General features: G+C 40.2%; 5 protein-coding genes across 5 annotated transcripts in view; 4 read left to right on the top strand and 1 right to left on the bottom strand.

The window, feature by feature from the left end:
- The first annotated feature begins 148 nt into the window (after nucleotides 1-148).
- LOC142388009 (claudin-4-like) lies at nucleotides 149-7,848 on the top strand. The gene is made up of 2 exons (XM_075472832.1): nucleotides 149-770; nucleotides 5,857-7,848. The coding sequence occupies exons 1-2, from the start codon at nucleotides 295-297 to the stop codon at nucleotides 6,530-6,532; spliced, it is 1,152 nt and encodes a 383-aa protein (XP_075328947.1). The 5' UTR covers nucleotides 149-294; the 3' UTR covers nucleotides 6,533-7,848.
- A 2,351-nt stretch (nucleotides 7,849-10,199) lies between these two features.
- Nucleotides 10,200-10,835, top strand: cldnj (claudin j). The gene has a single exon (XM_075474311.1). It carries the CDS (start codon nucleotides 10,200-10,202, stop codon nucleotides 10,833-10,835), a length of 636 nt encoding a protein of 211 aa, XP_075330426.1.
- Nucleotides 10,836-14,591: 3,756 nt separating this feature from the next.
- LOC142388011 (claudin-3-like) lies at nucleotides 14,592-17,988 on the top strand. The gene has a single exon (XM_075472834.1). The coding sequence runs from the start codon at nucleotides 14,906-14,908 to the stop codon at nucleotides 15,578-15,580; it is 675 nt and encodes a 224-aa protein (XP_075328949.1). The 5' UTR covers nucleotides 14,592-14,905; the 3' UTR covers nucleotides 15,581-17,988.
- On the bottom strand, nucleotides 17,499-20,714 carry sbds (SBDS ribosome maturation factor). The gene is made up of 5 exons (XM_075472833.1): nucleotides 20,308-20,714; nucleotides 20,010-20,139; nucleotides 19,726-19,926; nucleotides 18,546-18,710; nucleotides 17,499-18,394 (listed from the first exon to the last, which is right to left on the bottom strand). The coding sequence occupies exons 1-5, from the start codon at nucleotides 20,586-20,588 to the stop codon at nucleotides 18,269-18,271; spliced, it is 903 nt and encodes a 300-aa protein (XP_075328948.1). The 5' UTR covers nucleotides 20,589-20,714; the 3' UTR covers nucleotides 17,499-18,268.
- Nucleotides 20,715-22,264: 1,550 nt separating this feature from the next.
- Nucleotides 22,265-25,900, top strand: part of tyw1 (tRNA-yW synthesizing protein 1 homolog (S. cerevisiae)) — a 74,606-nt gene continuing 70,970 nt past the window's right edge. Inside the window, exons 1-6 of the mRNA XM_075472835.1 lie at nucleotides 22,265-22,405; nucleotides 22,639-22,766; nucleotides 23,016-23,138; nucleotides 23,372-23,473; nucleotides 24,988-25,182; nucleotides 25,310-25,582. Of these exons, the coding sequence (XP_075328950.1) occupies nucleotides 22,342-22,405; nucleotides 22,639-22,766; nucleotides 23,016-23,138; nucleotides 23,372-23,473; nucleotides 24,988-25,182; nucleotides 25,310-25,582 (885 nt within the window). The 5' untranslated portion in view covers nucleotides 22,265-22,341. The remainder of the gene's footprint in view (nucleotides 22,406-22,638; nucleotides 22,767-23,015; nucleotides 23,139-23,371; nucleotides 23,474-24,987; nucleotides 25,183-25,309; nucleotides 25,583-25,900) is intronic.

Here is a 25,900-nt window from a genome sequence, read left to right on the forward strand (position 1 = left end):
CACAGGCAGAGCATTGTTTGAATGAGGCACGTGGCACCTCTCCACAGACCTCATTTGAATAGACGCGTATCTCATCGAAACTACACCTCTTCTACGGGTTGACAATGTGAAGAATCTGGTTGAACCGGAGAATCACTGCCAGCGCCGGTTTCAGGTCAGAGGTGAAGACGGTTTGGCCCCGCCTCTAAGAGCAACGTCCTTATAATGGAAGGAAGTGATTCTTCAGTCTACATTCTGCTTTACAACCAAAGCTGAGCGGCTTCTCTGACTCTTAAACCTGACTTACTCCTCATCATGGTGTCTATGGGACGACAGATGCTGGGCTTTTGCCTCGCCATCGTTGGTTTCTTGGGGACCATCATTGTGTGCGCCCTGCCCATGTGGAAGGTGACCGCTTTCATCGGAGCCAACATTGTGACGGCACAGATCATCTGGGAGGGCTTGTGGATGAACTGCGTGACGCAGAGCACGGGCCAGATGCAGTGTAAGATCTACGACTCCATGCTGGCATTGCCCCAGGACCTCCAGGCCGCCCGGTCCCTCGTGGTCATCGCCATCATCGTTTCCGCCTTAGGTATCATCCTGGGAATCGCCGGGGGAAAGTGCACCAACTTCATCGAGTACGAAAACACCAAAGCCAGGGTGGCCATCGCTGCTGGGATCATGTTCATCTGTGCCGGGGTTCTGATTCTCGTCCCCGTGTGCTGGTCTGCCAACACCATCATCATGGACTTCTACAACCCCCTCATGACCGACGCTCAGAGGAGGGAGCTGGGAGCGGCTCTCTATGTGGGCTGGGGCACGGCGGCGCTCCTCATCCTGGGGGGCGCCCTGCTGTGCAGCTCGTGCCCTCCCAAAGAGAGCCCGGAGTATCCCGTCAAGTACGCCGGCGCCAGGTCCACGGCCACCAGCCGGGCCTACGTCTGAGAGCTCCGCTCTGCGGGGAAAGACTGTAAACTGGTGTAATATTCTTCTGGAACCCACTTTTAATCTGGGTTTCGGACAGGTTTCCACAGATTGTGTGACTGAGAGATGCTGTGAGATATGATTCTTCTGAGAAACCGAGAAGAGGTTTTTAAGCTAACTTCAAGATCACTTTTAACTCAAAAGTTCCAAATATCACATCTTATTTAGAGAAATCTTGACAAGCCGATTTTCACTAGTTCCATTGGCAGATTTTATTGCTTATTTCAAGCAAAAAGGCTTGTATTTGTTGTTTTTCTTACTTATTTTTGCATATAAAGCTTGTGTTACACCTAATTATTCTGTGAATGTCTGCAGGCGAATCTAATGCTCTGACGGAAAGAAATGTGTACAGAACAACTGGTATATTGTAAATTTATTGTGTGAAATTATTCTACAACTATCTGTTCGGTGTTGTCATCTGTGAACTGCCTTTATTTACTGAACCATGCTGATTTGTAATAAAATGTTTATATTCGATCTTATTTGTCAAAGAGTCTTTTTAAAGCGGTCAAAGTGAGTGCGGTTATCTTTAAAAACTGCCTGTCAGCTCTTGTGCTTTGCATTTAAATATTTTGTTTTAAAGACCACAGAGTGATTCTTTTTTTTTTTTAGATCTGTTTAAAGTAGTTTAAAGTGGAAAAAAACTTACTTTTTTTAAAGTGTAGACACACTCATTGATTGCATAAAAAGAAGAAAATCTTAGAGTTGAAATTCAGGACGGACCAAAGGAGGAACTTGGCAGTAAAATAACAAACTTTAAGGCTTTGTTGAAACTAGTTCAACCTGTTTTACAGCATGAAGTCAAAGCCTTATTGTTGGTTTCAACCAGCATAGAGATGAGTCACACACACCGTTTACACTGTCCGAATGTACTTGTAATTGTTTACATTTAAAGAAGGGAACCATGGAAGACTTTTTGTGACTTTGCAGAGTAGTTTTGTTCACTCAGCAGTGAGTGTCCACACCCTTCTGAAAATGTGTGGCTCGTTGATACGTTTCCCTTTTTCTGGACATTGTGAGGCAATAGAATCATTTCATGGGTTTCAGGTGGACCTTTAATACTGGCATGTTTTTACTATTGTCTGAAAAACTGTTAGACAAAGACAAAGTGGAAGCAAACCACGACAAAACAAACCCAAATGCAACATTAAAAACACCCAGAGACTGATTATTTCTACCAGAAATGAGAATAAAAAGTAAAAACGAATGTTGGGTCAGACTCCTCCGATGGTAAAATAAATCCAGTAATCCTGAAAACAAACCGACACATAGTAAACCCACTGGAAAAAATCTAAATCTTACCAAGTATATTTGTCTCATTGAGCATCTCATTACACTTAATATAAGACACAACTGCCTAACAAGTGCTATTTCAGCCAGATATAGGGACTTGTTTTAATACAATACATCTGGAATATCTTGTTAAGTGAAAAAGTCTTGAAAACAAATTGTTTTGAGTCACATATCAAATGAAACAAGCAGGGGCGGTTCTAGGGGCGGGGCCACAGGGGCATTGGCCCCAGCTGAAATCTGATTGGCCCCCTGACGTGCCCCTGTCCTGTAACTCATCTGTCTTTTGTCTTTTGTTTTGTTCAGTTCCCGTCACAAAAACGAAGAATAATGCTGTTTTAGAGTGATATTTACAGTAGTCACCCACATGCAACTTTGTGTATGTTTGTGAGAGAGATGTTTTGAAATGACAGTATTTGTCAAAAAGTAAAAAGGTTTTAAAAAATTAAATAAAATGCTGGATTTTCTCACATGCTGTGTGTGTTTGATAGCATTTTGTCTATGGACAGTAAAAATACATGTAAAATTGGTTAGGAGTTTTTTTTTAATTACGTGTTTGAACATGGTGTGACTGGTGAAATGTATAGTACCTTACCAAAACAGGGAATTGTGTGCAAGGGTGTTGGACAAATACTTGGCCCCTCTATGAACACTGTGGCCCCTTAATGGCCCCTTACTCAGAAATATCCTAGATCTGCCACTGGAAACAAGCTTCTTTTTTTCATTTGAAGAGGTTTTTAAGCTAATTTCGAGATCACTTTTAACTCAAAAGTCCAAAATATCACATTTTATTTCAAGAAATCTTGACAAGCCGATTTTCACTAGTTCCATTGGCAGATTTTGTTTTGCTTATTTCAAGCAAAAACGTCTGTATTTGTTGTTTTTTTTACTTATTTTTGGAGGGGCATTTTGTCCAGTGGAGGTAAATGAATATCAAAGGTATAAAAAGGCCATAAAGGTTGCAGTAACACTGCCAAAGCCATTTAAAGCTGAAAGTTAAAAGGCTTATTTATTCATTATTTAAAGTCCAGTGCATCTGTTTAAGCATGACTCTTTAAAAAATGTCTCGAATCAATGCCGGGAAATGACTCCCATATGTCCTATTTACAGGAATCCAGCAGCCTTTATCTGTTTATTCTTGTCTTTTTTATCTATGATCACGATCAACAACTCTATCTAAATATGAATTCTCCCAGAAACACGAAAATGACGCCGTCCTAAAATAGATATATCGTTGTTTTGTTTTTCGTAATCGTGGCCGATACTCCTTGACTTTCAGGAAACAATGTGTGCGTTTCTTCTGCGGTCCAGATGATCACGAGCATGATGTCAGCATGGCACAGCAGGGTGTCTGACAGGTGTGGACACACCCTGTTCTGTTGTTTCCTCTCACCTGGTATCACATGCACAAGCTGGCTACCAATCTACGTAAACCGGTTACAAATCAATGCTCACACTGGAAAAAATTAAATCTTACCAAGTATATTTGTCTCATTGAGTATCTCATTACACTTGATATAAAGACACAACTGCCTAACAAGTACCATTTCAGCCAGATATAGGGACTTGTTTTAATACAATACATCTGGAATATCTTGTTAACTGAAAAAGTCTTAAACATCTTGTTTTGAGTCACATTTCACATGAAACAAGCTTTTTTTTTTCATTTGAAGAGATTTTTAAGCTAATTTCAAGATCACTTTTAACTCAAAAGTCCTAAATATCACATCTTATTTAAAAAAATCTTGACAAGCCAATTTTCACTAATTCCATTGGCAGATGTTTTTGCTTATTTCAAGCAAAAACATCTTGTATTTGTTGTTTTTTTATTTATTTTTGGAGGGGCATTTTTTTCCAGTGCATCCCAGACAGAAAGTACAGAAACTCATATGTATAAAAATCATAGCGTTCATATTCACAGATACCAAAAGTACCTGAATTTAACTACTTTGTTGAATAGAAATAAACGAAACTGAAAGATAAGAATCAACCTTTCAGACCTATGATTGGAGACAGAAGTTGATTTTGTAACATTTGAAGCACCTGAGGTCAGAATAATAAGCAGAGAGCAACAGTTTTTCTTTGGAGAATCGGAATAAATGTTAGATGCACGAGTCATCTATGTCTAAAAGTTCTTAAAGAAGGGAAATACTCCTGCCTAAATTGTAGAATGTCTGACATATTTAGTTTTTAGATGAAACCATTTGATGGGTGATGATAAACCTGCCATAACAGTAACTACAGGAGCCTTATTGATTGATATGTGAGGATAATGTTTTTATCATTTTCTGTTTCAGACCCATTCAATTTAAAGTCCCTCTCCAGAAATTATAAATTACTTAGAAACTCATCTGAGTTCCTCAAATAATAATATATTTAATTTATGAAGCACTTTACATCAACTTAATGACCTCAGAGTGCTACATTTTCAAACTAGCATTTAAAAAAGACAAAACAAAACAAAAAAACAAACAGAAAAAGAATTTTAAGAATTTTTTTCAGTTGAGCTAAAGGCTTTTCTAAAAAGGTGAGAAAATTGTACATTTTGTACACGTCTGTGACTTTTAGAGAAACTTTTGGCTCCAGTATGACACCTTTTTTCCTAATTCAGTGAGTGTTGGATCAGTGAATGAATTCATCTGGCCCATCTGGTCTCTGCTACTGTAATGTCCGGTTTGGATACTGGGTTAATTCATGCTCGAATCAGATGTTCTCAAGAAGAAGAAACTGAGTTATACAATGTTTATGCAAGTGGAAATATCAGAAACCTATCAGATTTATCCAGAATGCACTGCTACGATCTGCGGCTCCTGCTTCTACTGGCTGCTCGTACTTTGGCTTTTACTAACTTCTTATTTAATTAGATCATTTAATTCCTCATATATATCAGATGAGATAATCCCTACACTGGAAAAAATGCCCCTCCAAAAATAAGTAAAAACACAACAAATAAAAGACGTTTCTGCTTGAAATAAGCCAAAAAATCTGCCAATGGAACTAGTGAAAATCGGCTTGTCCAGATTTCTTTAAATAAGATGTGATATTTAGGACTTTTGAGTTAAAAGTGATCTTGAAATTAGCTTAAAAAACCTCTTCAAATGAAAAAAAAGCTTGTTTCATATGTTATGTGACTCAAAACAATTTGTTTTCAAGACTTTTTCATTTAACAAGATATTCAAGATGTATTGTCTTCAAACAAGTCCCTATATCTGGCTGAAATAGCACTTGTTAGGCAGTTGTGTCTTATATTAAGTGTAATGAGATACTCAATGAGACAAATATACTTGGTAAGACTTTGATTTTTTCCAGTGTGTGATGATGATGATGTTAAACAATCCTGTCCCTGAGCCCAACAACAATCAAACTGACATGTGCTCAGTGGCAAACATTCTTGCAGAAGGATTCCAAGAAGCCTAAAGCTTCAACCCCCCCTCCTCTTCTCACAGAAGAATCATTGAAACCCTAACCTTTATTGTCCCAGCGTGCAACAAAACCTGCACTGCTGGATTTGTTTGGCAGCCCTTCTAATGTTTCCTTGGCTTTCACACCTCCCATTCTTCTGCTGCACACATAAACACCTGATCAGCTCTTCTCTCAGAGAGACTCGACGATGGCTTCCATGGGGATGCAGATGATCGGCTGCGCCCTGGCCCTTTTCGGCTGGATCGGGGTGCTCGTGGCCTGCGCCATACCCATGTGGCGGGTCACGGCTTTTATTGGCAACAACATAGTGACATCGCAGACCATGTGGGAGGGCATCTGGATGAGCTGCGTGGTGCAGAGCACTGGACAGATGCAGTGCAAGGTGTACGACTCCATGCTGGCCCTGAGCACAGACCTGCAGGGGGCCCGCGCTCTGATTGTGGTCTCCATCATCACGGGCATCGCAGGGCTCCTCATCGCTTTCGTCAGTGGCAAGTGCACCAACTTCATTCCAGGAGAACACGCCAAGGCGAAGGCCTCGGTGGCCGCAGGCGTGGTGCTGATCATCACCGGCGTCCTCTGCCTGGTCCCTGTCTCCTGGACAGCCAGCATCATCATCCGGGACTTCTACAACCCTCTGGTCATGGACGCGCAGAAAAGGGAGATCGGGGCTTCTCTTTACGTCGGCTTTGGGGCTGCCGCGCTGCTCCTCCTGGGAGGGGGTCTTCTGTGCGCAAGCTGCCCCCCAAACGAAGAGCACAGCCCCTCTGTGAAGTATCTCTTAAAAAGCTCTGAAGCCAACAGCAAAGGACCGTCATTCCGATCTGTTACACCGACAAAGACTTACATCTGAGTTTCCATCAAAGAAGATTGTCAGTAATCCGCTGAAGAGGGGCCCTCACACACATTAAACAAGCTACGATGAAGGAACTCTGCACTTTACCCTCAGAAGTTATTCACACTTTAAATGAAGACCCTGTGCGTAATGAACGTATTTTATAATTACTTTAACCCTCCTGTTGTCTTGCAGGTCAAAAGTGACCCACCACCATGTTTAGCTGTAGAAAAAATACCTTAAACTATCTTTTTCCAACTTGAAATTTTATGACTTTTCCTAAAGGGACCCCATCATTAGAAAAAGTCAGACTTTATTTTTGTTTATGTGTCCATGTGGGCTGCACACCACTAGGGTAGCCTGGGAATTCCCATGCTGCTTTGCGCGCGATTTCATTCTCACTGCAAAGTCAAGGGCCGTGTATACTCTCGCAGCAGTGTGTCGCAGTGAGTTTGTCGCAGGTAGAAAGTGTTTTAAGTAGCTTAGAGCGCTAGTTTACTTTTATTTTACTTTTTTTTTTCTTTTTCCTCGTCGAATTTCTGTCGTCATCTGGTATAAGTGATACAATTGGCTATGAATCGCGTAGAGCAGCATGGGAAGAACCAGACGCCATTTGATAGACATTCGTAGCGCCCAATAAACGGCTCCAGGCATTCATAAACCACGCCTCAAATGAAGAGAGTCTCCCAGACCACCATCTCATCGGGACTGTGGACGCGTCAGCCAGGCTACCACTAGGGTACAAAGATTGTCTTATGGGTCATTTTTGACCCGTGAATTATAAAAACATTTAAACAGCAGAAAAAAGTTCACTGTTTTTTTCCCTTTCAATATAATTAATTCAGAAGTAATTACTTCACATTAATATAATAGCAATAATAAACCTTTATTATGTAAAAGAAAACTGAGAAAACAAGAAAACTGTTGGTCCAACTGACAGTTGGTTTGTGGTATAAAAAAAAACAAAAAAAAAGTGTAATCCTGAAAACTGGTGATTGTGTTTTTGTATTGTGTAACAACAAATACATGATAAAAAAAATATTGAATTGAGTTGAATAGATAAATAACAGGTGGTTTCATCATACAGAATAGATTTTGGATTTAACATTCAATTAAGTTGCTTTATTTTGGGGCTCTGGTAGGGCGGGTCATTTTTGACCCGTAGGACAAAGGGAGTAAACACAATGTAAAGACCGTACAAAGGGTTAAACAACATAAACTCTTTGTTTTATATGTTTCAAACAGGTTTAAGCTGGAAAAAAATTGTAATGATAAATTGTAACTATGAATCTTCTTGGTTTTATATTTTTCTCAATAAATGACCTTGCATTGTACATGTTTCCTGTGACAACTTCTGTTTAGTTTCTTTTGAAAAATGCACAAATGCTGCAAGAACCTGTTTGTCAGGTACTTTATCAGATGACTATCCAGGGAACAAAAGTGGTGACTCAGCTCGGGTGTTTTATAACTCACGAAGCATGACTTCCTCTCAAAGGTTTCAGTCAGCACCATAAGAGCTTGTTGCATACGTGGGAAGAAAGAATGACTTAGATAAATAATTTAATGGGGTTTTACGAATGTAAAACATGGTTAATGGAAAAGTTTTCACACAGAAATCCTGGTTTCACAAGCTCGATGTGTTGATTTAGTACACAACGTAACCAGCCTGGGAGAAATGTTGTTTCCTCATGTTATCAGGCTGGAGATCAGAGAGAAGGTGGAGTCACATTACTTAGATACCACAGGAGTACAAGTCTACTACAAGTCTTTAAAACTTAGGATGTTCAGAATACTGCAGATCACTGTTAGAGCATGGCATAGAAATAAAGATAGATGCTTTAATAAGACGTTAATCCCTGCTGTCAGTATTTACAATCACTTATAAAGTATGCCATGTAAATGTAAATGTATTTTATTCATACAGACCTTTACAAACAATCATTACGATGTACCAAAGTGCTTTACAGCAATAAATAAAGAGAAGAACAAGTAAAAACAAATAAAAACAATAAAAGAATAGTGAAAGCAATAAAATACAACAAAATCGAATAAAATAAAATAAGATAAAAGTGTCAGTTGTTGTTCTCAGCCATGAAGACATACTAAAAAACACTAACAGATAATACATTTGTAATAATCATTACAGAAAAGAAGGATGCGTCCAACAACATGTGGATCAGTTGTACTTTATAAAGCCGTGTTTTTTTTAATGGAAATACATTGAATATACATTTTATTTGACTTTATTCCTTTATTAAAGGCAAATACAGGAGCACTGAGAGCAAGAGACGACAAAAACCCACTTTGGGTACTCGTTTGTTCATCTCTTGTCACACACTGCCACCTAGTGGCGAGTTGCCTCCATTACAGGATAATCTCTAAATGTTTGTCGAATGGAGTCAGTGACAGGAAAATGTAAATGTACTTTATTTATACAGCCCTTAACAGACGATCCTTACGGTGTACCAAAGTGCTTTACAGCAGGTAATAAATAAAGAGAAGAATAAGTAAAAACAAGTAAAAACAATAAAAGAACAGTGAAAGCAATAAAATAAAAATAAAAAACAATGCAAAGGAAAATAAAATAAAAATACATTACATTTCAGAATGATACATATTTTAAATGTTGGTTTTTAATATCAGGCTTGAATTATTTGCCGATTATTGCATCCTGTGATAACATGAACTGAAATGAAAAGCCGAATGTGAACATTACATTCAGTCCTTTTGAGTGATTCCCACCAGCATAATGTTATGATACACTGGAAAAAATGCCCCTGCAAAAATAAGTTTAAAAAAACAACAAATACAAGACGTTTTTGCTTGAAATAAGCAAATAAATCTGCCAATGGAACTAGTGAAAATCGGCTAGTCAAGATTTCTTGAAATAAAATGTGATATTTAGGACTTTTGAGATAAAAGTGATCTTGAAATTAGCTTAAAAAACTCTTCAAATGTAAAAAAAAAAAAAGCTTGTTTCATATGATATGTGACTCAAAACAATTTGTTTTCAAGACTTTTTCATTTAACAAGATATTCCTGATGTATTGTCTTCAAACAAGTCCCTATATCTGGAAAAAAATCAAAGTCTTACCAAGTATATTTGTCTCATTTCTAGTCGAAATATCTCATTAAACTTAATATAAGACACAACTGCCTAACAAGTACCATTTCAGCCAGATATAGGGACTTGTTTGAAGACAATACATCTGGAATATCTTGTTAAATGAAAAAGTCTTGAAAACAAATTGTTTTGAGTCGGATTTCATATGAAACAAGCTTTTTTTTTTTTACCTTTGAAGAGGTTTTTAAGCAAATTTCAAGATCACTTTTATCTCAAAAGTCCTAAATATCACATCTTATTTCAAGAAATCTTGACAAGCTGATTTTCACTGGTTCCATTGGGAGATTTTTTTGCTTATTTCAAGCAAAAACGTCTTTTATTTGTTGTTTTTCTTACTTATTTTTGGAGGGGCATTTTTTCCAGTGTATATAGTACTTGTTAGGCAGTTGTGTCTTATATTAAGTGTAATGAGATATTTTGACTAGAAATGAGACAAATATACTTGGTAAGACTTTGATTTTTTTCCAGTGTATGATAAAACATCCCACACGTCCTCTCTAAAGAAACTCCCACTCCCACCCTTGTGTGTTTCCCAGGGTGTGAGAGTCTGCTGCGTCTCCCATGGCTCTGCAGGAGCTGGGCATCAGTCTGTCCATGACAGGCGTTGCCGGGACCATCCTGATCTGCGCTCTGCCCATGTGGAAGGTGACGGCGTTCATCGGCACCCATCTGGTGGTGATGCAGGTGTTCTGGGAGGGTCTGTGGATGACCTGCGTCAGCGAGTACACGGGTCAGATGCAGTGCAAGCTCTACGACGCTCTGCTGGACCTGTCGCCGGACCTCCAGGCGGCCCGGGGCCTCATCTGCATCAGCCTGGTGTTGGGATGTTTGGCCTTCCTCATCTTCATCCTGGGGGCACGTTGCACCAACTGCCTGAGCCACCCTCAGATCAAGGCGAGGGTGGTGCTCAGCTCCGGGGCCATCTTCTGCCTGGCAGCCCTCACCACCATGGTTGCTGTTTCTTGGACAGCCAACACCATCATCGCTGATTTTCACAACCCTCGAGTCCCGGAGGTGCTGAAGAGAGAGCTGGGCGCGGCCATTTACATCGGCTTTGTGACGTCTGGGCTGCTGTTCTGCGGAGGGGCCGTTCTGTGCATGAACTGCCCCCCGCAGAGGGCCAGATGCCCCTCTGATGGGTACATGCTGTCCAAGACGCCCACACGCAGCAGCTACGCCGTCAAGAACTATGTTTAAAGTTAGGCTGGCACACACACACATCTGAGTGTGAGAGATGGAAACAACTCAGAGAATGGTCACCACTCTGGGATAAATGTTTTTAATTGAATCGCAGTGCCAATGATAACAAAAACACATGTAGACCCCTTTTAATGCAGTCCAAAGAGCAATGTCTAATCTTTGAAGTCTTTCTTGGAATTTGTAGTTAAATTTCCGTTTAAATTAAGTTTTTGGACACTTTCGAGTTTCGACATTTTCTTGTTTCAGACTAATCATTAAAGAGATTTAAATTCATGGTTTTATCATCACTGAAATACATGATCACAAGTACAAATGTTCTTTCTAATGATCCAGAAGCTTAAAACACTTTCCCCTTTAGATGTTTCTAAGTTAAAGGGATAGTTCGCCTCTTTTGACATGAAGCTGTATGACATCCCATATCAGCAACATCATTTATGAACATCTTCTTACCCCCTGCTGCGTCCTGTGAGCCGAGTTCCAGCCTCGTTTTGGTGTTGATGAAGGTAGTCCGGCTAGTTGGCTGGGGTTTAAAAAATAAAGCGTTTTGCTTCTCAAAACAATATGCGTTCAAAAGAGTAATACATTTGCATCACAAAATCGTTCTCCAAGAAAAAGTCAGAGCTCACAATCGCTTGGCCCTATTTTCTCTCCCTTCGTATCACTGCCCGCTGTGCAGACCGAGCAGTAAACACCGTAACAGGCGCAGCTGTCGGCAGGTGGCTGCACGCATTGACCTCCACTAAAATGAGCAAATGGGTTGTTTGTTCACAGCCTTTTTATTAAATCCACAGAGTCGTCTTCTAACCTACAACCCTGACAGGCAGCATGAGGGAAATACGACTCACACTAAAGTTTTAACTTTAGCAAACATCCCATAAGCAGCAGGGAGGGCTGCACGTTCAGCAATGGGACTGAAGTTTCGACATAGCATCTGTTTTTACACTTCTGGGTTACACTCACACACAACAACACTTTAGTCAAACAGCATTACTCAATCGGGAACAGAAATGAAAAAAACTTTTCTTTTTACAACATCATCTTTCAAATGCCATTTTGCTGGTTTCCTTGGTAACGTGTCAACTAAACATGCTGCTTGGGTGATAACAAAACTTGTTAAGCATTAGAAATTTAAAATTACTTGGGTGTGGTCTGTGGCGTAGTGGGTTGAGCACACTGAAAAAAAAATCTAAATTACCAAGTATATTTGTCTCATTGAGTATCTCATTACAGTTAATATAAGACACAACTGCCTAACAAGTACTATTTCAGCCAGATATAGGGACTTGTTTGAAGACAATACATCTGGAATATCTTGGTAAATGAAAAAGTCTTGAAAACAAATTGTTTTGAGTCACATATCATGTGAAACAAGCTTTTTTTTTTTTTTGAAGAGGTTTTTAAGCTAATTTCAAGATCACTTTTATCTCAAAAGTCCTAAATATCACATCTTATTTCAAGAAATCTTGACAAGCCGATTTTCACTAGTTCCATTGGCAGATTTTTTTGCTTATTTCAAGCAAAAACGTCTCGTATTTGTTGTGTTTTTACTTATTTTTGGAGGGGCATTTTTTCCAGTGCAGGCGCCCCATGTACAAGAGGCTGTAGTCCTCGCTGCAGCTGGCCCGGTTTGAGTCCCGTACCGGATGGCCTTTTGCTGCATGTCGTTCCCCCTCTCTCTGCACCCTGCTTCCTGTCTCTCTTAACTGTCCTATTCATTAAAACGGCATAAAAGCCAAAAAACAAAAAAAAAGAAATCAGAACTACTCAGTTGTGGTTAGAACATTTAATAGGCATATCAAGTACTGGAAATCAGTTTTTTCTTGGCAGAACTGCTCAGGCTCAGCCAGCTTGGGTTCAATCCGGTGAAGATGTTTAGGGTCCAGAACTTTCCCGGATCAGTCCAGGATGGCAACAAAGTTTTCTTAAAGTGTTTTCCTGCTTGTTTGCTTTAAGTCATCCTTTCCAGCCTGATATTTTTTTTGTTCTACATTCATCTTTCTTGCTCAGTAGACCGACCGTCCCCACAGCATGATGCTGCCGTCACCATCTTTGACTGCAGGGATGGTATAACCACATATATCATTGGGGACTGTGGCCAAATAGTTCAATCTCTGCGTCATAAGATCAGAGGATTTAGCTTCTCATGATGTGAGAATCATGCGTCTTTGCATGTTCTTAGCAGGCTGCCGTGCACCTTTATTCAAGAATAAGTGCTTTTTCTGACCTCTCTGTGGTAAATGTCTGATTTCTATTCTGTAAGGTTTCTTATCCCTACTTTGGATCTCATTTAGAGCGAGCACACATACAGGTAGCGTCCTTCTGCTCCTTCTTTGGGCTGATGTTAGTTGCTGTGCTTCCTGATCTTTAAGTGCTGCACACGTTTTCTTGTTTCCCTCCTCAGATCCGAGCCTCGACACAATCCTGGCTCACAGGCCTAAGAATAATAAATCTCTCACAGTTTATTACTCTGACATACACCTTAAAGAAGGTGTGTTCCTTCTTTATCATGTCCAGAAACATCACAAGAGCCACTAACGTGAACGGGACTTACTCGGGCTCTGCTGTCAGTGTGTGGTGGAAATCTTTAGTAAGTCAGTTATTTTCAGAGGACATAAGATGCTTTTAATAATATCTTGCAAGAGAAAACAACACAGCACAGAGTACAGAGCTGCTCTGACCACTGGGGCAAAAACAATTCAGTTATTATGCAGATTATTGCGTCAGCGCTCCTTCATAGTTAAGCATTTTTATCTATTTGTCCTCCCTTCCTGCAGCCAAGGCTACCTTGATACTGCACCATCTATCCTCCTTAAAGTTGTTTAATCATATAACGAGCTCACAATGCCCTCATGGAAGGAAGCTTATTACAGGTTATACACAGAAACACTCAAATACAATGCATATAAGAATTCATTTTCCTTTACAAGTGTCGTAAAAAGGGTCTTAATAGATGAGTTTCTTAACGTTTTATTTTTAAAAAAATCCCCAAACACTCAGAAAAGGAGGGTTTTTTTTACACTGTGCAGATTTGTGCGCAGACTGATAAGAAATATTTAATTTAAGATGCATCTGAAGCAACAAAATGTGGAACATTGAGAAGGATTTGGAAACTTTCTGTCCAAACTATTCTTCTAATGCTGTTATTATGAACTAACATCTCAGGTTTAAAATACTGTGGCTGCAGTTTGTCTTTTTCTGTTTAAGAATAAATGTGTTGCCGGATAGAGAATACATTCATAACCCCTGTATGTGTTTCAATCTGTAGAAAATGACATATTCCATGTTTTAGTAACCTTTTTAAGTGATTTGTATTGTTGTGTAACACAAATAAAAGCTGAGGAGTAACCGTGTGTCATTTGAATCTATATTCTGTAGTCAGCTCCCCAGATTCTGGGAACAGAAACACCAGCACAAGTAACAACTTGTGCCTTTAAAACAGTTTAACTCCACAGTTCAGTGCCAGAGTTCAGAGTCCTTTCACATGTCACATTTTAATATCATTCTAACTTATTAAACGTTCTCTTTGAGTTTCCCACAAACACTTTAAACCCAGTTTCCGAACAGAATTAAGGCCGAGCGGCTGAGCGGTCGGAGCACAGTGGAAGCTTTGTTTTTCCCTCTGCATAGAAACTGAGAGAAAGGGAATGTTTTGAAACCATGGCAGAGCAAACAGGGGTTTCCCTGCTCCACCCAGCTGCAGCCAGGCCAGTGCCTTCTTTTTAAGAATACCAAAGAACTGGTTTCCCCCTCTCTGCAACCGACATGCAAAGCAGACGCACACACACACTGTTTCTGCTTCCCACACACTGTTTCTGCTCCACACACACACACACACACACTGTTTCTGCTTCCCACACACTCTTTCTGCTCCACACACACACTGTTTCTGCTCCACACGCACTGTTTCTGCTCCACACACACTGTTTCTGCTCCACACACACTCTTTCTGCTCCACACACACTGTTTCTGCTCCACACGCACGGTGAAACAACACCCCACCCCAGCCAGCTCTGCTGCCAGCTGTTTCTGCTTCGGAGGTGAAGAGGAGGACGAGGCAGGCCGGAGTAATGAAGTGGCAGCTGGAGTTTGCCGCCTTTGGCTTGGCCCTCGTTGGATGGATATGTTCCGTTCTGACTCGCTGCCTCGCCCTGTGGAAGGTAAGCGGCACCCTCAACAACACGACGGCCACTCTGCCAGCTTACTGGGATGGGGTGTGGCTAGAGTGGGATCACTGGGATCTGGCCCACGATGGCAGCCTGCACTGCTCCTTCTACCAGTCTCTCATGTCTCTTTCCGGGAGTTTTCGGACGTGGAGAGCCCTCATCATGGCGGCCATTGGAGCTGGGGCTTTTGCGGTGGTTATCGGAGCGGTGGGGGTGGTGTGGTTCCCCAGGCGGGGCCAGATCAAAGTGTTTTCTGGTAGTCTCTTTGTTGTGTCAGGAATCCTGTTGCTGGTTCCCACAGCCTGGACATGCCACCACACCAGCCAGCCACTGGAGGGCGCTGTGACGCTGAGGAGGGACTGGGGGCCTGCCCTGTACCTCGGATGGATCTCCTTTGCCTTGATGCTGGCCGGTGGGGTGTTTCTGACCACGAGGTGCCCCAACGCTGAGGGGCAGGCGGAGCATCCTCAGGGCAGCAGGAACTCAAATGTAGAAGAGGAAGCCAATCACCCGCTGAGCAGGATCAACAGGACTGCCTTCACACACAGCCAGTTCCAACGCAGATCAGAGCCCATCTGAGAGGACTGGGATGAAAAATGTAACCGCGGGTGATTAATCTGATAAATCAATAACCTGTCAAACCAATGTGAACAACAGCTGGGGAACATCTGTGGAAGTGTTATCAGTAGCTGTTTCACTCATATCTAACTTTTATTGATGGGGATTGCATCTTGTTTTGCTGTGTTTATCATTTCTAACAAACTGCACATTTACAGCATAGTTCCAGATTCAATCCTCATTCCCAAGATTTTTTACACATGGATCAGCTCTACAACTACAGCCGTTGTGGAATCTGTTTTTTTTTTTTTTTAAAGGAGTGATGAACATTCTTCAAAAAAAATCTGCCAATGGAACTAGTGAAAATCGGCTTGTCAAGATTTCTTGAAATAAAATGTGATATTTAGGACTTTTGAGTTAAAAGTGATCTTGAAATTAGCTTAAAAACCTTTTCAAATATCAAAAAAGCTTGTTTCATTTGATATGTGACTCAAAACAATTTGTTTTCAAGACTTTTTCATTTAACAAGATATTCAAGATGTATTGTCTTCAAACAAGTCCCTATATCTGGCTGAAATGGTACTTGTTAGGCAGTTGTGTCTTATATTAAGTGTAATGAGATATTTGAACTAGAAATGAAACAAATATACTTGGTAAGACTTAGATTTTTTCCAGTCACATGTCTTTACAACGTAAGAAAACAGGTCGTATCTTACTCAGTATGCCACTCAGCTCCTGTTTGTACAATGAATCTACACAGATGGTCTGATCAGCCAAAAGAAGGGACACGGAATTCCACTGGTCACCCATGGCTGCCCAAACCCAGTGATGCTGTCCACAGAGCAACTTCTGGGCAGCTTGAACTCAGTAATACAGGCTTATGCTCCTTTCAGAATTTTGTCTCGTACGTTTATGTTTCCGCACAAAGTCATCTCAGTTCAGACCGATTTGTGGTTTCATCATGGTGGGATGAGCTACTGATTGTTAATAGATTAGGGGAATAACCTCCCCTCATGCCTAACCTGCACTTACCTTTTTCTTCTGTACCTGTTCTGCTTTTACTTGAACATTTAAATTGTAAAGAAATTTAGCACTTAACGCACAGTTCAGTGTTTCTTACTGTGCTCCAGCAATTAATTTATGTGCGGCTTTGGATAAAATCCTCCCCTAAATGACTACTGTAAATGTAAAATGGCACTTCTCAGCGTCTCTTATACTGTCGAACACTGAGGACACAACATCTGTCGGATGATTTCAACATGTTCTGATGTCCTCAGTCTGAAAAAGTTAACAATATATGAAAAATATGTACCTTTCCTGCATGGCACAAATTGATTGCATTGCATTAAAGACGACGTTTTCAGAGTAGGAGACGGGGCTGAGAGACATTTCATTAGTTAGTCCAGGAAAACACGGTGGAGTGGAAATGTCGGCCAAGGACGGAGCTTCTTTAATATATATGGTGCGGTCTGAATTTATTGGCTAAACCGAACAGAACTAAGAGAGTAAACTGAGCAGGAAGCGGTGCTGTTAGGTCCCATCTTTGCTCACCGTGTCTGAGCTTTGAAAACATCGTCGTTAAAAGTGATGCAATTCGTTTTACAACCGATTTGTTCTGCACCCTGTGGAATGGGAGAAATGTCCCTGACTCAAGTTAAGCATTATAGTATGTAAATGATCCAACGCTGAACGCTTGAGTGGTTTAAGGTGGACAGTAATCTGGAGCCAAATGGCCACATAAACTCTCTGTTGTACTTTTTGTTTCCTCCTCCTCCTCCGAAGAGTTCACGACAAAAAGGAACCAATGTGTTCTGAGGGTGAAATGTACGGCTCATAGTAGACTAAAGCAGGACTTTTTTACACATTTATAAATCTACACTTATGTTAAGGGACTATTTAATAACAAGGAAGGCAGGAAACACTGACAATGAGAGCAGCGTACAGACCATACACTTGAACTTTATTCATTAATTTATTCAACAAACTTTATTTGTCCAATGTTTACTGTGAAACCAAACCAAAAAAAAAAGCCTTTCTTCCTGTTGTTCTTCCACATCTGTTTGAACTTTGAGAAAATGTTTTGGGATTTTGAAGGCAAAGCTTGTAGATTTATGAATTTTATGTGCAATCCCTTCCTCAATTTTGCAAATAAAAAACTTTTTTCTGCTGTTTAGTTTGTAATAAGAACAAATGTGTGACTATTCTTTATAACCACTTAAGACTAAACATGTTTATTAAATGCATTCTCTTACATTACTTTTAAGTCAGAGATAAAACGGTGATGTGTTGGCTTTAAATGGAACTTACTTGGATTAACTGTTCCCTGTTTGTGTTGAAGCAAAAAACCAAACAAACCCTGAGTGTACACCCCAAAAATTAGTTTTTATCAGTTTGTTTTAAAGCAAACCCATTTACAGATGAATATATATCACTGGCACATGAAAGATGATGAGAAGCTTTTCATCTGTACTGACATAAAAAAAAAGAATAAATAAAAGAATCCAGATCAGAACCATCTAAGGGTATAAATGCCAATTCTTACTCTCCAGATATATTCCTGTCAGCATGCAAATCAAATTCTTCCAACATTACTGCTGAAAATGAAGTGAATACAACAACAAACGGCCGTTTTCAGGAGTTTTTCTGTTTTTATGCTCCAGTGACGTGTGTTACTGTGAATAAAGTGCAGAGTCCTGACGAGCTGGGTGACTATAGTTTCTCATCTCCCTCCTCCACGTCCTTCAGGCTGAGCACCTCCAGAGAGCCTTTGCCTTTGGTCTCACAGCGAATCAGCTCATCGATCTCCCTGTAGCAGCCGGGATCCACCAAACAGACCTGAGAATGATAAAAGTTCAAAGGCAGGGAAAGTAGAAGTTACTGTAGGCTCCTAATCATTTCTATAAAATGGTCTGGAATATAAAAGTATCCACAGCCTTTAAAGTACTCTGTGGATACATATATCACTGCATTACACCCACAAACTCACCATTTCCAGCTCCTCGTCAAAGTCCTCACTCTCCACAACCTGCAGAAGCGGCTTCAGCTTCTCCTTCAGCCTCTTGGCCTCCTTGGCGGGCAGCACCAAGCGCAGCCTCATGTAGGCTCTCTGGATCTCCATGGTCTCCTTCAGCTGCCGGATCACTTCCAGAGCCTGGGACCAATGGGACAGAACGGTTGGATTTACACACCATCTCAGCGATCGAGAATAAAAATTAACTTTGTTCTAAACTTAAATGTAAATGTATTTTATTTATACAGCCCTTTACAGACGATCCTTACGGTGTACCAAAGTGCTTTACAGCAGGTAATAAATAAAGAGAAGAATAAGTAAAAACAAATAAAAACAATAAAAGAACAGTGAAAGCAATAAAATACAACAAAATCAAATAAGATAAAAGTGTCATCATATTATCGTATTAAAAGCCATCCTAAATAAGTAGTTTTTTAGCCTAGATGTGAAGAGGCCCGGGTCAGAAATAAGACGTAGCTGGACGGGGGGCTTATTCCAGAGCCTGGGGGCAGCTTTGGGAAAAGGCTCGCTCACCCCAGGGTTTGTATTCTGACCTGGGCACTTCCAGCAGAAACTGATCTGTTGACCTCAGAGCTCTACCAGGACTAAACTTAAAATAAATTAAAAGAAATCTCTGAATTCTGATGAAGATAAGATGTTTAATCAGCAGTTAATCTCAGTGTTAAAGAGGGAAAGATTTACTCCCTCCTACATGAAACTCTCTAGAACTTTCCGAGGTGAAGATGTTGGAACCCACGGAACAATGCTGCCTTATGCTTTGCCGCAGGAATCATTTCTGCTGGTAACGTCTGTTATGATGCGTAACCATGTCAACGGGAAAGCTGTTTACATCTGTGAGCAGCTGAATGAGCTTTTCAAAGCACAAGTAATGCCAGGAGTTACCTGCTAATACCGTGTGTGACATCATCAGCTAAGCATCACCCCAAAGCATCCATGGCAACCACTGGAGAGTCCAATCACGCCTCTCTCTGCTACACTTCAACTGTCAACAGTTTGCCAACGGATTTCTGTTTTTATTTGATTTTGTGATCCATCTATAACAATATACTGGAGCGATTCATTTTCTTCATAGTTAATAAAACAGAAATGAACTGGTCTGAATCATCACAGATGAGTGAACACAGGGTCAGCCCACCTGCTGCTTGGTGTTCTGGTTGGTCTTGATAGAATAATGGATGTCCTTCATCGCCCGCTCGATGAGGCCTACCGTGTACGGCCTGTTAGTGTTGGGGTTGACACACTTGTCCGACACAATTGTCGCAATGTCCTTGAACATGGTCTCCAGCTGAGACTGCCTCTCCTTGTCTGACACTTGGAGCTCGCCTTTGGTCATGATCTGTCCCAAACAAAAACATGCTGAAGGAAAACAGCAGGTAGAAAGCCTCAAAAACACTTAGCATAAAATATCGAGACCTGTACCTGTTTGCAGATTTCTGTCTGATCGTCTGTCCCAAAAGCTTTAATCAAATCTTCTTTCTTTGCCATCTGACCTTTGGACACATTAACGAAAACAGAGTGCGTCTGCAGAACCTCATCAAGATCTTTCTCTCTGGAAGAAAACAACAAACAAACGTTCATTTCCAATAACTTGTAATAAGCTAAGAGCAGCAGCATTTAAACTGATGGATTAGTGATTTTAACACATTATGAAATACTAGTTTTTTATGCCAATACAGCCCTTTGAACATTGTGGATGTTGACGTTAAATGTGACTCACGTTCCTGATCTCCAGCTCACAACTTTGTTCTTGTAACAGGCGATTTCAAACCGCTTCCCTCCTTTCTTTATCCGCACCACCGCCACATTCGTCAGTCGGATTTGATTCGTCGGCGTAAATATAGACATATTTGTTTTTAAGAAGACACACGACTGTGTCCAAAGGGCTACTTTGAAGAAAAACGATGCTATCAGTAGCAGCGCCGTTGGTGTCCCCACCAAGTGTGTTTTCAATGAGTGTCCTCCGTGAAACATGGAAATTGAACAATCGTTCCGCTTCATTTCATTTGTTAATGTCAGGCAGATTAGTTTTTAAGCATAGACATCTATATATTCGTTTAAAAATATGTTCTCTTGGCTAAAAAATGAAGAATTCATATAAAAAAATGATCAGTATCTGCAAAATTACCCCTTAATTTCAACTTTTAACTTCGCGTTGACGCAGTAAAGATTAACCACCGGAAGTACTACCAAAATAAACACCACCGAACAAGAGTATTACAATGAGATGCTATTTTTTAATTACACGTTAAAGAAATTAATACATCTTAAAAAAATGTCTTAAATTCAAATTTCCCACTGATGAATATGAAGCTCTTATCTCAAATAGTTATTTTTAAAGATCAGAAATGTTGCCATGCTGTTACGCCAGATTTGACGTCAGATGTACTCTTCAATCTGACCACGAGACTGCAGCAAAAAAAAACATTGATTTATTTAAAATTTTAAACGAACAAATCATTCTTAAATACTGTGTCACTTACGGATAGCTTTAGAAAGATAATTGTAGTATTTTTCAACGTCAGAAGAGAAATCTAACAAGACGAACAATACAGTCCAAAAGCAAATTTAGATTTTAAATGTCTGAAAAATTTAACCGTAAACCTCCTTATTTCATCTAACCTGCACTGATGCCGGTCTGTGATGTTTGGAACAAGTGACTCTTCCAGTTCCCCCAGTGGTCTTAAGAGGGCAGCACATTTCGCCTTTGTGGAAATTGGAAATGATTTCATGGCATTGTGTTGAATCCCACTTCCTTCAACATTAGTCTGAAAGCTTGCTATCTTTAAACAGTATTAATATTGACAATATTCACTATCTTATTGTGAGTTTCAGTCCTGCTTGGTCCCCTTTATTCACTTATCTCACCCTAATTGGAATGCATGCTCCTAAACCAACATCACAGAAGTTTGTGAACCTTGATTAGATCCAAGGACTCAGGTCAGCTGGTCCAGTCCAGAGTCCAGACTAAACATGGAGAAGCAGCATTTAGCTGTTATGCTGCAAACAAGTGGAACAAACTGCCAGTGGAGATTAAACTTTCACCAAATGGAGACATTTTTAAATCCAGGTTAAAAACATTTCTTTCCTCATGTGTCTATGCATGAAATCTGCACGATATCTTTGAACTTATCTAGACTGTTGCTTGTTTTTAAATTCATTTAAATTATTTTATTTGTTTCTCTGTATGTTCTTTTATGTATTTGTAATGCTTCTTACACTCCCTGCTGCAATGCTTTTATTTTATTTAAAGCACTTTGAATTGTTCTGTACATTAAATGTGCTACAAATAAATTTGCATCCCACAACTGTAGGGATGTTGTTTGTTTTCAATGTCACAATAAGCTAAATTACTAATAATATAAAAGACTGCAGTGACACAGGGTGAGCATTTGAGGGGATATACACATATTTAAATATGCAGCTTGTCTGTCACAGTTTTTGATTAAATATTTTATAATTATTTTATTATCGTGAAATCAGACATAAGAAAAAAACGTCTGCTGATGACATGAAAAAAACTTGTTTTCCAAATATTTTTATATTCTGAGAGGAAGGGTTTTTTCATTCATGGTGGGAGCTTAATTTTTGTCCAAAAATTTGAACTAAAACAATTCAAATTTCTATCAGCGCGCAGGAACCACACAAAGAACTACATATCCCAGAATGCCATTCGGCCAAACACTATGGCTGCATACTACAACATTAGCTTCTGAGGACTGTGTGTTTTATTGAGTACTTGCCTTTTGCAGCGATGCCAGGTTTGTTCGTGATTATTTTGCTTTTCACGGGCCCCGTGTCTGCCTTGGATACTAAAGGTGAGATTATTTAAGTCTTTAATGGAACATAAAACCAACTTTACGTTGTGCTTTAGCTAAAATTAGTAGTTAGCATGTGTCGCTAACCCCTGACCCGCCTTTCAGTGGCTGCAGGTTAAAGGTTTCGTCCTGTTCCCCTGCTACTTGCTTTGATTTCGTGTGAGCTGTTCTTCTTTTATTCATATTATCGATCTGACACCAAGGGCTCAGTTGGATGTGTTTTCTTCCTTCAGTCTCGCATGATGCCAACAGTCCCAGTGACAACTATCTCATGTTGGTGTGGCACAACAGGCTGTACTTGTATTCAGCTGCTGCACTTGTCTTTGGTGTCTGGTTCTCCCTGAAGGTAGCTTTGAAAAAGGTGAGTTCTCGCTTGACAATTTATTTATTATTTATTTAATTAATTTTATCTGGCCAATTTTGTGTAATTGTAGGCTAGTTTTCTGTTAGCCTTTGTTGTATTTTCTGTCAAATTGTTTCCAAAGTGGCTGCTAGTTTGAAGTGTTTGTGCACCAGTCATGTTGGCACACATTTCAGGGATCGTGCATTTAGGAAAGCTTGAATAGAAACACCAGTTTCTGAATGAATTCTCTGCTTTGTTCTGTTTTAGAGAAGCTTCACAGAGGGCGCCGGCTTGTTGGTCCACAGAGCTGCAGAAAACAAAGACAAAGACGCCGAGGTTCATGTGTCAGGAGTTAAAATCTTCTTCGGCTCTCAAACTGGAACAGCAAAGGTACAACTTTTATTTTCTGCAAACATAAACCTCACTGACTCATGAAGCTAACAGACATGATGATGCTGTAGTATTCTGTAAAAATCCATCGAGACGCTCGGTTATTTTGACCAAACCCCAAACACAAACAGAGAAGTAATTATTTAGGCTTTGACTCAAGTCGTGACCGATTAACTAAAGCTGGAGGTAAGTTAAGTTTTGAGATGTTGAATAAGCATCTTTCGTGTGTTCAGGGTTTTGCAGATGAGCTGTCGGAGGAGGTGAAGGCTTTGGGTATACCAGCTGAGGTGGTCGACATGAAAGACTACGATCCTGACGATCGACTTGCAGAGGAGGTAAGAAAAGTTGAAAGCTTTGTCCTGACTAAGTAAAAGCAAAAAAAAAAAGCACTCAATTCACATATGAAACCTTATAAAGTAAGTACCTAGTTATCTGTTCATTGCTGCAGCTCTGTTAAGTATGATGACACTTTTATCTTATTTTATCTTATTCGATTTTGTTGCATTTTATTGCTTTCACTGTTCTTTTATTGTTTTTATTTGTTTTTACTTATTCTTCTCTTTATTTATTACCTGCTGTAAAGCACTTTGGTACATGGTAAGGATTGTCTGTAAAGGGCTGTATAAATAAAATACATTTAAGAGATATTTACATCATACAGAGAAACTGTAAATGCCAGCGAATGGGACTTTGCAGCATCAGCATACAGGCAAACTGGAATTAAAAATGACAAACAAACAATTACAATCAAAATTCTTCAGACTGTGAACAAATGTTTTCCTGCTCAGCTGAAGGAAGACGGATTATTTTCACTGGTGTTCCCTTTTTATTTTGTGGGTGTAGTGGCCATTTGTCCATAAAAAACAAATTAAACTTAAACCAAACTAAATCAAAAGGCCACTGATGCACCATGGGGGATGTGGTTTAACGCAGGCAAAAGAAGATGAATGTCCAAAAATGAATTCTTGCGTTTTCTGATTATTTATTTCCAAACAATAAAACAAACAAAAGAACAAAGAAAACCTGCTGCTCTCTCCTTTTCCCTGGTAAAGAAACCATCGGCCCACCCAGGTGCATGCTGGTACTCCAGGTGCCCAGTGTGACCCAATTACCAAAAATATTCTAAACAAATAACTAACAAAGAATATTAGCAAAAAATCTAATCTAAATAAAGCACTGAAATTAATCAAATAAAGTTACTCATAATTAGCTAATTAAATTTACAACTAGAACCAAAAAACAAAAACTAACTTTACAAATAGCTCCTACAGTGGGCACCGGCTCCTTGTTCTGCACTGAGAGCTGAGCAGGAAAGTGTTTGGCTGGTAAGCAGCAAAAAAAAAAAAAAGAGGAGAACTATTTAATCAACCAGAGAATGATAGAGTTTGCAGAGACAGAAAGCCTCCACATGAGCGATGGCTGCAGGCCCCAGACGCTCCGTGCACGCTGCTGATCGCCACAGTGCGCCGGCTCGCTGTCCGGCCATCGGTGTTTGGTAGTTTGTTACATGAGAAACCAGACTATGTCTGCTCTCCTAGTAGGAAACTTTTTCTCTTTAAGATTTCTTTTGGTGTTTCTGCTCTGCTCAGTTTATTATTCTATCATTTTGTTGCACTTCTCCAGGCTGAAGACACACCTATTTTCAGCTGCATCTGAATAAAGCTCCAAATCTGAAGCTTGAGTTTCAAAACTTAATCACATTTTAACTCCTGATTTTATCTATTGTTCTTATTTCTTTCTTTTTTGTTTAAAATTTAAATCATGCTTTATATTTCTAAGCAACCAAAATGACTGACTTTGATCAGGAAACCCTACATTTACAGAGGTGTCCTCCTTTTGTTTCATTCAGGGCGTCAGTAAGTCGGTCTGCGTGTTTCTGGTGGCCACCTACACTGACGGACAGCCCACAGAGAACGCCGAGTGGTTCTGCAAGTGGCTGGAAGAGGCATCCACTGACTTTAGATACGGGAAGACCTACCTCAAAGGCCTCAGATATGCACTATTTGGTCTTGGCAACTCTGTCTATATTGGCCACTATAACACAGTAAGAAATAGTTTCTACATTAAGTTGCATTGAAATAATAATACTATTATTAAAATGTCCACTATGTTATCCAATAAGTATTCCAAGAACAGCCAGACTTTATTTATTTGACCTGCTTTTCCTCCAGGTGGGTAGAAACGTGGACAAATGGCTGTGGATGCTGAGTGCGGCGCGAATCATGACCAGAGGAGAAGGTGACTGCAACGTGGTGAAGAGCCGCAACGGTAGCGTTCAGGCGGATTTTCAGGCCTGGAAGGTCAAGTTTCTGAGTCGCCTGCAGGCTCTGGCAAAGGGCGAGAAGAAGAGCTGCAGTGGGAACTGTAAGAACGGAGGCTCCTGCAGGAAGAAAGACAAACGGGATGAGGAGGACAGGACGGCTTCGCCTGAGAACAGCTCTGAGGTAACGACAGTTCAGGAGCATGCTGTAAAAATACCCAAACAGCTCTTCTAAGGCTCACTGATGAGATGCCATGGATTATTGTGCAATGATAACCATCCTGTCAAAATGTGAAAAATCCCATTTTCTTCCATCACTCTCTTGAAATTGCACATTTCAGAAATTTCCCCATTTTACATGTTCACACACACTGTTTTCATATGCATGACGGCACACACAGATTATCGGTTGTCATGGTATCGGGCACCTCGGTGCCAGCTTCAGCTTCAGCTGAGACTTCCTTCCCTCTGTCTGCAACACTCAAGAAGAGGCGACATTCAG

Source organism: Odontesthes bonariensis, chromosome 9 (genome assembly GCF_027942865.1).
Source record: "Odontesthes bonariensis isolate fOdoBon6 chromosome 9, fOdoBon6.hap1, whole genome shotgun sequence".
NCBI classification, from domain to species: Eukaryota; Metazoa; Chordata; class Actinopteri; order Atheriniformes; family Atherinopsidae; genus Odontesthes; species Odontesthes bonariensis.

Excerpts from the sequence above, each read along its gene's own strand:
- LOC142388009 (XM_075472832.1), top strand. The coding sequence starts at position 295 with ATGGTGTCTATGGGACGACAGATGCTGGGCTTTTGCCTCGCCATCGTT. Across the intron at positions 771-5,856 it reads ACCGACGCTCAGAGGAGGGA|AGACTCGACGATGGCTTCCA; the intron begins GCTGGGAGCGGC and ends CTTCTCTCAGAG.
- cldnj (XM_075474311.1), top strand. The coding sequence starts at position 10,200 with ATGGCTCTGCAGGAGCTGGGCATCAGTCTGTCCATGACAGGCGTTGCC.
- LOC142388011 (XM_075472834.1), top strand. The coding sequence starts at position 14,906 with ATGAAGTGGCAGCTGGAGTTTGCCGCCTTTGGCTTGGCCCTCGTTGGA.
- sbds (XM_075472833.1), bottom strand. The coding sequence starts at position 20,588 with ATGAAGCGGAACGATTGTTCAATTTCCATGTTTCACGGAGGACACTCA. Across the intron at positions 20,140-20,307 it reads GTGAGCTGGAGATCAGGAAC|AGAGAAAGATCTTGATGAGG; the intron begins GTGAGTCACATT and ends GTTTTCTTCCAG. Across the intron at positions 18,395-18,545 it reads TTGACGAGGAGCTGGAAATG|GTCTGTTTGGTGGATCCCGG; the intron begins GTGAGTTTGTGG and ends TATCATTCTCAG.